This window comes from Erpetoichthys calabaricus, chromosome 16 (assembly GCF_900747795.2).
Source record: "Erpetoichthys calabaricus chromosome 16, fErpCal1.3, whole genome shotgun sequence".
NCBI classification, from domain to species: domain Eukaryota; kingdom Metazoa; phylum Chordata; class Cladistia; order Polypteriformes; family Polypteridae; genus Erpetoichthys; species Erpetoichthys calabaricus.
In genome coordinates this window covers 68,952,540-68,965,361 of record NC_041409.2, presented here as the reverse complement: position 1 = coordinate 68,965,361, position 12,822 = coordinate 68,952,540, and the positions used below count along the sequence as shown (strand labels likewise).

Below are 12,822 nucleotides of genomic sequence, written 5' to 3'. Positions count from 1 at the left end.
AAAAATAGATGTGATCAGGCATGGGTGTCATGATATTTTATACCTCTTCATTCTGAGACACCCTGCCATAAAAAGATAGGCAGTAGAAAAACAATGTAGCTCTACAAATAAGACTAGCCAAGGGTTTCATTATGGTGGTGACCATTTAAAAGAACAAAGAGACATGTTTACATACGTCTTGTGAACAAAACTTGCAATGACTATTAAAATGGAGCAGTTCTTCACTGGAGATTTGTTTTAATCAATTTATGATGAAAGATGCCTGAACAAAACACTTCCCATCATTCCAACTGATGATAAAACAATTATTAGCAATATAAACAGATGTTTTCTAGAAAATGAACTAAACATAAATGCCCCTTTGCCCTTTTTCTCTTAAAAGTTTCTTTGGATGCAAATATTAAGGCATATCCATGAAATTAGCACCTTCATTCCTAGAAATGAAATTAGCACCTTCAAAGAAATGGAGAAATACTGGACCAGGATGTCTATGTTTCCACTACATTCTGAGACAGAAAATCGGCATCCAATAAATGAAGAACTTTTATACACTTTTCCATTTTGTAAAGGTAAAAAAAAAGTCACAGCAAAAAATTAATGTCATAAGCTGTTGTAGCGCAACTCCCTCATAAAGTGAATCAATTGTTCAGATGACACCAGAATTAGAACCAAAGATGGTGGTCATTTTTAAAGTTTCACTAAAGCATAAGTCTTCCTGAAAAGCAGCAAGCAAACATGTTTAGCCCTGTTTGTTTTACCATAATTTTTAAAGTCTTCACCATGATAAAGAGTTCCTGTGCTAAATCATTAGAAACATTTGGAGCAAACATGGAACATCTATAAGGATTCTCTGTCCTTCTTTAGCTCATGAAGGCGTTCTCGCTCCTTCTTCAGATGATGGATAGCCTCAATTATAGCAGACCTCTGAGGATCCTCAGGCTCCCCTTTCAAATAAAGCCTAAAGTGGTGTATGCTTTCAGAAAGCAGATTCTCTGGGTCATGTGTCTTTGAACCTGTTCGTAAAAGTCTCTCACAAGCCAATGCCAGGTTCTTGTGCCAGTTTACTGGATGGTTCTTGAACATGCTTACAATTTCATGGTACAGCTATAAAAGACAGAGCAAAAAGTACATAATCTTCAACATCACATTGACTTCATGAATACCTCGTACCTATAAGAATGAACTATACACCTACAAGCTAGGAGGCATGGCTTTATTTTTCTTAGTATTAAAAATTTACAGGCTATATTTCAGCAAAGAATGTATTAAATAGAAAGAAACTACAAGTGAAACATGGAGCTCATGACTCCCAGTTTGTTGTTATGTCATTGTGGAAACACAACGGCTCTCAGTTTCTGGGATGAGTGAAACTTCAGTATCATATCTCTTAAGTAAGCACTATACTATCAACCTGTTTCAGCAAAATATTTTTTTTTATAGTTCTGGTTTTGTTTTTTTTTTCTTTTTTATTTGTTCCAATTTTAAAAGGAGGCTTCACTCACCATGTACGATAGTTCATAAAGCTGCTCCAGACTTTTGCCTTGCTTATTTTGTTTCTCAGCTAGGTCGAACAGGAAGAACGGCATTTTTATTCTGAAACAGTATAGCATACAGTTCAATAAATAGCTCAAAGTAATCAAAAAGTAAACACTTTAACAACTGAAACTTCAAGAGGGAGCTCACCTAGACTGCCACATCTCAGTGTTGACAACTTCTTCCCAGGATCCTGGTGGAAAAGTGCTACAGAGAAAAATGAGGTTTTACAATAAGAATCAGATCAAAGTCAGACTCCTAGAAAACCAAAAACATATATATACATTCATACATACATACACACATACATACATACATTATATATATATATATATGTATGTATATATAGATGTTTTATGTGTTTTACTACTGTGAAAAGAACATATTAGAAGGTATAATTTTGAGGATATACTGGTTGCCCAACCATGAGTTTTCAGAATCAAACTTTGTCTTTTTCCTGCAAACAATTTCATTTTGATAGGGTCACTTCATATTATAAGTACAAAAAATACTACTAGTTAAAATGAGAGTTAAAAAGAGTACTCCATAGGATTCTGGGGCTCAATTTCCTGAAAGACAGAAGGATTTTAGCAGTCTAGGGCCTCAGAGCAAAATCATTAATGCTCCGAACTGAGAATAACCAGTCAAACTAGATGGTTTAGTCATCTACTAAGAAGGTACCCTGGGCATATCCAATAAGTGGTGTACCAGATACTGCTTTCACTGAACAGCCCTGAGTAACTCTGCAAAAATGTTTTCTCTTTCACTCCAAGAATTAAGTCTGGAAATCTCTTAGAAGGAAATAAAAGGCCATTCCTCAGGATGTGGAAGTCGACTTTTCCAGAAACGAATGAGATGTTTGGGTAGAGAGTGGGAAAAGGAAAAGTATGTAATGATAAGAAGCCTTGTAAGTAAGCATCAGTTGGATTCCTATTTTCTGATTATATCATTTTAGCCTAAATATTGTTCTGACTCCAAATAGATATTTCACGATAGTGATCCAAAATGTGTTCTGCAGAACATGTCTTATTTTTTTGGTAAGCAGTCTTAATGTAAAATATTGTGACTGATTATCCTGTATAGTAATAAACAGAATACTTTATATAAAATGTATCATTTGTACTACACACCTGTTGTGAGGTGTGGTCCAGTTGTAGAGGTGACGAGTAAGCTGGGCCCACTTCCCTGGATCAAACTGAGCTGTGGAAGGTATGATTCTGTCACACACACCCCAGGGCACCAGCATGAAGTCTTTCTGCCAGGTCTGGTCCTCATCTGGCAGGCCAATGCAGATGAATATCCCTCTCCTAAAAAGTAAAACATACACAAATTGCCATTATCCAACGCTTGAAATAAAACACGTCTTTAATAATATAGAAACTATTAAAAAGTACAACTTGCTAAAACATCATAAAAACTGTCTATTTCTGTATAACACCACCAGAAAAAATAGTTGGACAAATATATTTGTGAGCACTCTGATAAGACCATTGATACGTTGTTCATTACAAGGTATTCTTGAGTTTTAAGAACTTGCATTTCTCTTGAAAACAATATTCTCCAGTATTTATAGCAGTTAAAAAAGGTTAAAGACCCGCAAAACTGCAACATTAACCCACTACTGTACCACCACACCCAATTTTTTAAAGTATTTAATTTTATCATGCACATATAATTCAGCTAATTGTAATGACAAGACACATCAGGTTAAATGGCGAGAGCTAATTACAGACATTACTAAAATCTTTAGGTCAATTAAATGGATAATGGGTAAATTGAAAATACTCACTGGATATTGGAGGAGAAGAAATTATGCAAGTTAAATGTTCTTTTTTGCTCAGTGGAAACCAAATCCATCTGCTTCCAGGAAAATGAACATCAGAAAGGTGTGGACCAAGCTTTGGAACATACCAGTCATAAGTCATCAGCTAAAACAACACAACCACAACATTGGTAAATCAAGCAGGGAAAATGGAAATCAAGATTTAAGTGCTCAAAGCAAAATAAACTACTCTACAGTGTACACATTAAAAAATACCCAAGAAATCGAAACCTTGAACTAGCAAAATGACATCAATAAAAAGTACATTAGAAAAGAAAAAAAAAAACTCAGACATCCTTAGAATGAAAGGTGGAAATTCTTAGAAGTCTGATTAGGTTATAAAAACAAGCAAACTATTTTGGGAATGCACCAATCTACTATTAAGACAAAGTCCTAAAGCTAAAAATGTTCCAATGTTTCTAGCAAACTGAAAATTTTGCAGTAAGCTGCCACTGCCAAAAATTATATAAATAATGAAAAAAACAACCATTTCCAACACGCATTTTGTAAGTCATACCATGAAAACTATGCACACATGACGGTGTTCTGGTTGCTAGGCAGATTACCACTGCACTCCTCTATACAATTAGCCTTTGAAATAAGCAATTAACAAGCAGTGAAATGATTCTTGCACTGGTGCTCTACCTTTCATGTTTTGATTTCTTTCTAGTCATTTAGTGCCTGGGCAGTGGTGACTAAAAATCAAAAATGAAATTTTTAAAAATAATGACAACACAGTATGTGTAGACATCATATATAAATAACAAAAATAAATTGATGAAATTAATTAATTTGTTAGTGCTTTTGTACAACCATACTTTAAAGTTAATGCTCACTGCCTACTTGAGGTGTTTTATAAGTCCACATAAACTCAATTTTATACAATAAACTATTTAAATATATCTATTGTCTTGTGCACTGTATGATTACAACTGCCCTGATAAACCAATCAAGCTATTTATTTATTACTGTGCAGACCCTCAAACCAAGAGATCTATTTAGCTGAAGAGCATGAATGTCTTTTGGACAACAAGAGAAAATAGAAATTCCTGCACATAAGCTTCACACCCAACAAAACTTATACTTTATTTTCCAAACCAGCCATATCCTTTATAGGATTGTGGATATACAAGCAGCAACAGGGTGAACCCACAGCAAAAAAAATAATATCCAATTTAATATATACTTTCCGTAAAGATTGTCAACAATTTTTCTTTTACTTTATATTGACTTGTTTTAGGCATTTAAATTACATTGTAACTGTGCTGAGACAGCTGCTCACAAATTTTGATTGTACAATTTTAAGTCGTAGGTGGCATACACAAGACCTCAGATTTAGAGAATGTTGCATGTTACTTGTTTTTTTTTTTTTTTTTTTTTAAACAGAATCCTGCTACAACTTTATTTCACTGTCTAATCTTGACATTTCCTCTACAACACCCACTAAACCATTGAGGATGAATTTGTTATACATGATGTGTGTTTGTAACAAGAAAGAAAAAAGACATTGTGACTTATTATTACAGCGTTTTATTAAACTGGCACATCTGCTTACTTCGCTTCCACTTTTCAACATGCAGTACAATTAGATGTCATGCCCGTTGGGTTCACAATATGCTACCACCAAGCATTAGTTTCATTAAAATAAGTTTGCAAAGCTGCTCACCTACAAAGAATTAATATCTTTTGAATATGCAGCTGCATTTAGCTCTGTTACTTAGTTTTGTGCATCATCTTAGCTACAATTTAAAAATACTATCCCTGATAAAAGTAAGCTACTTGTGCAATATGCCTCAGCAATGTCATATTTGATTTCTAATCTACATAAGCAACAAAATACTTTTTCAATGTGACAATTTGAAGTTGCAAGTTCACATTTCCCATTAAATATAAAAGTGTACCAGTATGCTATAATATGTAAAATGTGTTGTGTTATAATGCAACAGAATGGCTGTAATTTATTAGTTAATTTGTTCAGCTATCTATAAGGGTTATATTTAAATTCTTATGTCATTTTTATTTATTCAGAGAATCTTTTTTTTAATTGAAAACTCCTTTTTGCATTTATGAGTATTTATTATTAGTATATTTACTTGTTTATTATTAATATTTTTGAGAAATAACTGCTAAAGATCAATTTTCTGTGTTTCTTTAAGTACCTGGATTAGCAATCATTATAACCCTTAAGCAATTGATTTAAACATATGTCTGAATTACCCACAAAAATGTTTTGTAAGCACCAAAATATAATGGCAATTTGACCAAAACAGTGATATTTTATACAAATAATATTTAAAAAATGCAATGTATGAAAAATGAAGTTTACATATTATCAAACAGCATTGTATGCGTGTACATATACATCAAATTTCATGGTTTTTTTTTTAAATAACAAACAAAATCTAGTAAATTACGTGAGATAATCTGTTCATCGCAGACTAGAAAACCTCGATGCTAGTGTTACAAAATAACAAACATGACCAACCAATAAAGTGTAACTTAATAAATTAAGATAATTTGAATGTCATATCATCTCAATCGAAATGTGTTCTGTTAAAAACATATTGAAGACATCCCACAATTTACCAAATTACTCTTTTTGGGGCGCTTCGTTTCCTCATTTGAAGAACTGAACTCCCATGGCTCTCCTGTATTTTATACCATGTGTTGACAACTACCATGTGCAGAAGAAGTAGGTGAAAATATTTCTGAAACCCTTGCTCGATACAAAATGAATGCATTTAAAAGTTTACAATAAAAAACACCAATTGAGTTCTGAAGAGGCATTTTAAGCAGCACAGAAAAATGAAAGATGTGGAAGTGAGGATTAAAGATAGCTAAACATCAGCAAAGCTGAGCAAAGCACAGAGACATCAGTGAGCAACATATGCCTTTATCAAATCTATGCAAGATCTTTTTCTCCGGTAGTAAAGTATTCCTTTAATGTATGAAAAGTATGTCCGTTTTTTCCTTTCTAACGGTTCTACTGATCTTATAGTTCAAGGTATAACTTTATTAATGAAAGGAAAATATATTTGGCAAAATCTTAATTTCATATAACCCCTACATTTTCCACAAACATAAAAAAGATATGGTTATATTGTTTTATTTATTATGTCTTGCAATTACGTTGCATGAACTTTTGAATTTTAAATGTGTCTAATAAGAATACAGTGAAATGAATTTCATAGATGAGAACTGATTTAGTTTGTTCCTAGACCTTTATCGTCTTTGTTTTTAATTTTCATACAACAGTTAAGTGTTAATGAAAGACTTTCTTACAGAGCACATAATAAAACTAATTAAACTAAATGATAATATTTCAACTTACTTTGTCAAACCTATTTTTTCTTTACATGCCTTAGAAATATTTTAATGCAATACACTGGTAAACATTCTTTTCCAAAAAAAAAACACATTTTTACATATACAGGAATGTGAGGAAGGGGAAATGTATGGACGCTATAGTAAAGTGTACATGTAGTTGGGCAATACTTCAGAAGTATTTACAGTTGTACACTTTTGGTTTTAACAGGTCCCCATACACCTTAACATTTGCATCTTAAGTAAAAAGTTTACTAACAGAGTAATGTTAATTCCTGATTTAAATGATTAGGCTTTGAAATATTTAACCATCTGTGACTAAACTGACTAATACTGGGGTTTTGTAAAAAAAAAAAAAAAAAAAAAAAAAATGGTAATTTTTTTTTTTAACCAAACAGGACCAGTGACATGGAGAATGCAATGGGATAAATTAGAACTCTCGCCACTTGGTATAGCTGGTACAATGCAGAGGGCGTCTGGCATGGTTATGGAGGGGAGTATGTCTGGGATAGAAGAGTACATTGTTAAGCCTGACTGAGGTGCTGTGGGCCTACCTCAAAAAGAAAAAACACAGAGGAGGGAAGGTGCCAATTTGATAACCCCCGAGAAATACACACGTTAGCACTGTGGGGATTACTAGGGGGAAAAGTAATTCATTTGGAAATGCATTAAGGGAGACCTATGATGTCTGGTGTGTGTTCCTTGGGCAAGGGTACAAGTGATTATAGCATAGAGAGCTTGGTTTTTATGCATAACTCCCTGACCGTATGCATGAAGGAATCAACACCTTGTGTAATATAAAATGTTTCCAAATCTAGTTAATCAGTAGTCAACTGTTCCATTCTTCCAATTAATTAAATGCAAATGTGGGAAATTGTGCCCTCACCCTCCTGATCCACAAGAGCGAGGTCCGGTCTTACGCCCTCACAGTAGTGCAGGTAACGCATCGAGTTACCCGGTAAGTCTCCACGGGTAAGGATGATGGAACCATTTGGAATGGAGGCTAGAATATTTCGTGCAAAGCTGTCCACTATGAAAATTATCACTCTGGTCACAAAGCCTAAAAGAGAGAAGATGAGGCATATAAAGGCTTGTCTTCTCTTCTCACTTCAGCCAGGCTTTGCTTTTAAAACCGCACATCACCATCAAACAATACTGCATGATCTGTAAAGAGGTTTAACACTTCGGTCTCCATGTTCTTACAATTTTCTAGCAAGGACCATACTCATGCATCATCTGCAACTGCAGGCTTTATCTTCCATACAAAAATCACAATATGAAAGTTTTTTATTTAACAAATGGTGTATTCTGTCATCCACTTGAAAATAAAAACCACCAGTGAAACTAAGCCTTGTCACCATGCAATGATGTGAAAAATGAATGAACAAGCATTTTTTTTAATAGCACTATTTTATTATTACATTTTAAGTTATAGCAAGGTATTGAGTGTGTTTCACTGCATTCTTACTGTACAGTGCATTACCATTTCCCTAATTTGAATACATACCATTACAAATGCAAGCTGTGGTTAATGTGCATTTTAACCACCCAATAACAGAATTAAAAGTGTTTGGAGATGCAATATAGATTAGAAGAGGAGAGTTGCTTGTTGCACATTTTTTCCTTTTACATGATAATCCATTAATTTTCTAAATCACCTTCATTAAGTACAAGGGAGCTGTAAAACTAAATTACGCAGTGACATAAAATGTAATTATTTCCTTAGTTTAAGCAAAATTGCAATGATTTTGTTATAAAGAGCCATACATGTATTTGTGCTTCCTAAACATTTCCATAGACTCCTGACATTTCTATTCCACAAAAATTTACTGTAATTGGCCTTATAATCCTGTTGTAAAAGGAAGATGCTTCATTTCTGGCTAGTTACCTGTACAATCACATTTCTTGCTTTTTGCAAAGGCTTGCAAAAAAAACTGCAGCCTCATTTTGATGACCTTGTAGGTTGTGGTCTATGATTAGATTATGAATTTCATGAAGGGAAGCCATAAGCTTTCATATGTAACATTCTTGACACTGGCCTGTTAAATGAGGGGCATATACTTTTGTTGGTCCTACAAAAGGCCATTTTCTCACCATTGTAATAATAACTGTAACAATTACATACATACACATGTTTAATTCCTATTATAGCAAAATATTGAAGTAACAAAATTTTCAGAATAATAAACGTCCAGACAAACGTTCATAGAACATCATGTTAAATGAATCTCGTATTAACAAAATGTAAATCTCAGTATAATAAACATTTTTTCAGCTAAAAATGGCCATAAAAGATAATAATGTGATGAAGAGAGAGCTAGTCTGTTTGGTTGCAAAATTTCGAAGTCTTGGGCAGTCTAGGGCATGGGGCTTGACAAGCATGTAGGCACAACATCATACACATAGACAGTTTCTGAATCAGTGTTCCATCATGCATCCTTATCAGTAGTTGAGATGTGTGCAGATACAGTACTGGTTGAGCTTCACATTGCTTCTCAAGAGTTTTTTTTGAGATAAACAAAAACAGTGAGAAACAGCATCAGTTTAGCACTGAAATAAAAATTAATAATCCTGGAAAATAAAGAAAAATTACATTGCGAAAGCTTTTGGGAAATCGCGCTTTCATCTTCCATTTAACAACTCGTTTTCATTCTATATTTTCATACCTGTATTTTTATTAAAAACAAAAAAAAAGTTGCATCTAACGTCTCATTTTCATTCTGTGGTTCATACCTGTATTTCTATAAAAAAATACATCTAACGTTTCATTCTTATTCTATTCATCCATCCATCCATTTCCACACACCCGCTGAATCCGAACACAGAGTCACGGGGGTCCTGCTGGAGCCAATCCCAGCCAACACAGGGCACAAGGCAGGGAACCAATCCCGGGCAGGGTGCCAACCCACCGCAGTTCTTATTCTATATTCATACCTATATTTCTATTTAAAAAAAAATTGCACCTAACATCTTGTTTTTATTATGCATTCATACCTATATTTCTTTTTAAAAATAAATGATATCTAATGTCTCGTTTTGATTCTATGTTCATACCTGTATTTCTAATTAAAAAAGTTACATCTAACATCTCATTTTCAAATGAAATATGTTTTTGAAGATTAAGAAGGTGCTGTTTTTTTATATAGATAAGTCAAGCTTGGTTCACAGAGCTGCACAACATGCAGGGAAGGTAAGTCCAGGGTTTTCAAGGGAAATTCATGTATTTTATTACTGTATAGAGAAGACTGTACAGTCTTAAGACTTCATTCTAGAACACAAGCTGTTAGGAGGTTGTGGAATGGGCAAATCATCCTGCTTTAGCTCCCATCTTCAGATTAGAAGAAACTACTGTAGCTGATGTTATATACTATTTGAAATTGGAAAAAATCTAATTCCTCACTTAGAGGATCTGTTCAAACTTTTTTAAAACCTGCAGAGGAGCCTAATCAATAAACATTTTAGAATAAGTATTTAGTATTGGGGGAAAAGACTCCTTTCTCTCTTTACTACTCTTAACAGTTTTGCTCTGGTTGTTGGCCTTCCTCTCTTTCTTATGGGTGGGGTTGATTTGATTTCAGTTTTGTTAGGTTTGACTTGATTGTAGAATGTTATATGCCTTTATAAATTCAATTTAAAAAAAACCCACACCCCACCAGCTCGGAATCACCACTTTGGCAGACGTGGTCTGGAGAAGACAGATCAGAAGAGTATGAGGAAGAGCAGGTCAAACCCCAGTGTTAAATGTTAAACGTTGTGCTACAAGTATATTACATTGTAACCCTGATCCTGAGAGGACAGCCAATTGCTTTACCATTGGTTTACTGTTTACCAGACTTAGCAGAGCAGCTATGGAGCTGGTCCTTGCACCACTGCCATTGAAACACAGGTGAATGCCAGCAGCCCTGATCACAATAATACAGTATATGAATTTTCTCCATATTCATTATAATGAAATTTCCATTATGACAAAATATTTTTATGGTCCCATGATTTTTGTTATAACGGGATGCCATATACACACACACCAAGCACACTTGGAGCACTTCTGGGTGAACTATAAAAGGAGCCAGTGACCACCACTCAGCGGCCAGAGTTGGGTGGAGGAGGACAAGGTTGCCTGGGAGGAGTGGTGGTGCCAGAGAGGTGTGCTAGTACTTGTGTTTGTACTTGGGCTTGTACTTGTGTGCTTAGTACTTGGGACTCGTGTTGTGTCTGTGGGTATCGAGGAAGGCGTGGCCCACAGATGAAGAAAAATAAACAGTTTATTTATTTTACACGTGCCTCCCTTGTCCAATCTGTGTCGGGTTTGGGCTCTATATAGCGTCGTTCTTACATAAAGACATATATACATACATACAATATACTGTATATATACATATACACACATACACACAGAGTATATGTATTTTTTTAATTAGGTTTTTTTTTAAAGAAAACAACATTGGTTAAAATCATGCTGTAAAAAAGAAAAATCAAAAAAAAAATCAGAAAATTAAAAAAAAAACAGCAACAAAAAAGACAAAACCTGACAATTTAAACTGAGCAGAATATGAGGACTTCTACTACTCCCTAAATTTGTGAGTTATACTTTATGGTAAATGATTTTATCTCCAACTACATAATTTCTATTATTACGTTGTAAACTACCTGCTTGTGCATTTGTTGAACTAAAATCTTATTAGCTTTCTCTCTACCTTCATAATAATGCCATGATTTCAAAATGAGTTGTTCACTTTCTTTTATTATCAAGAGAATAAATTCTGATGGTAGAGCCCATCATTTCCTATAAGTGCCTCATTTGGAGATCTCACTTATTAACTTTGACACCTTTTTGGTCTCCAATTTATTTTTTATTGGAGAGACATGAAATAATCTGTCCTCTTAAAATGCCTTCAAACTTTCCCAAAATATTATGCGGAAACCTCTGAAGATGTGTGAGTCTCAATTTAAATCTTAGGCCATTATAATTTTGTTTTTGCTGACATTAGAAACTGATGTGAAAATATTTTGGAGACAATTTCTTATCATTCAAATTAAGTGCATAGATATTTATCAAAATACTTTAGATTTGAATAAATTACCCATCACCATTACACAGTAAACTTCAGGATCAGATACTATGTCTGATGCTATAAATGAGATATGACCTTATGTATTAAGAATACCACACTCTAATAATAAGAACAAAACAAAAAAAAAAAAAAAAAAAAAGTCTTTACCATGCTCAAGACACTTCTAACTTACTAACTAAGGATGACAAAAAAAAGACATACAATAAGAAATATTGTTCGGAATTGTTTAATTCTATTTAGTTTAAAATATGACTGCTTTTGTATTGAATCTAAGTACAAAAGAAAAACTAAAATACAATGCATGAGGTTAGTTTTGATTACTGGATTTGCATACACCAGAAACCTGCTTTCTTCCTTTTACCAGTGTTCTTCTTGCATATGCCAAAAAATTACTTAATTTGAAAGAACCAGGGCAAACTCATTTGGTAGAATAAAAAAATATACAGTAGTGAGTAACAGAGAGATAAATTTGAAATTACTACAGTATACTTCAGGCCTGTTTCATTTATTTAATTATACAGTACATAAAAACACTCTAGAGGCAGATAACAATGTCCTCAATAAGGTATGCCGTATTTATGTGAAATACCCTAAAAAGAGAAAATGTGGCTCATTAGTTGTGATTTGAAAGCTGGAGCATCAGAGATGACAGAGTTCCACAGAAAGTGCTTTTAAAACAAAAAAGTAAACAAGTATTTTGGACAGAGAGGAGAAGATCAGAAGCAAAAAATGTCAATTGTCACGAAAGATTAAAAGCCACAGCAAGGTATTCTTAGGGGCCAGCTCTCCCCAACCTTTTCTTGCCATACACGTCTAGAAACCATTTGATTTATGCTTTCAGCTCCTACAAAAGTAGTATCACATTTGAAGACAAAGAAGTTCTAATCTTTTGAACCACAAACTGAACCATATACTGTAACTGTGCATAAAGAAATAGAAAAAAAAAGCTTTTAAATCAGTGCATAAAACAAAAAAATATGCATTTAAATATTTATAAATGTAAATGTATAATTTATAATCTAATCTTGTAAAAGTGTTTCCCCGTGAAAGCTTTGATATCGAATGATGATA

At 33.7% G+C, this 12,822-nt stretch overlaps 1 protein-coding gene across 1 annotated transcript in view; it reads right to left on the bottom strand.

The window, feature by feature from the left end:
- Positions 1–231: 231 nt before the first annotated feature.
- tmem260 (transmembrane protein 260) overlaps positions 232–12,822 on the bottom strand; it is a 90,122-nt gene continuing 77,531 nt past the window's right edge. The window contains 8 exon segments of the mRNA XM_051919746.1: positions 232–1,104; positions 1,503–1,593; positions 1,684–1,740; positions 2,664–2,840; positions 3,323–3,383; positions 3,386–3,463; positions 7,569–7,716; positions 7,718–7,739. Of these exon segments, the coding sequence (XP_051775706.1) occupies positions 838–1,104; positions 1,503–1,593; positions 1,684–1,740; positions 2,664–2,840; positions 3,323–3,383; positions 3,386–3,463; positions 7,569–7,716; positions 7,718–7,739 (901 nt within the window). The 3' untranslated portion in view covers positions 232–837.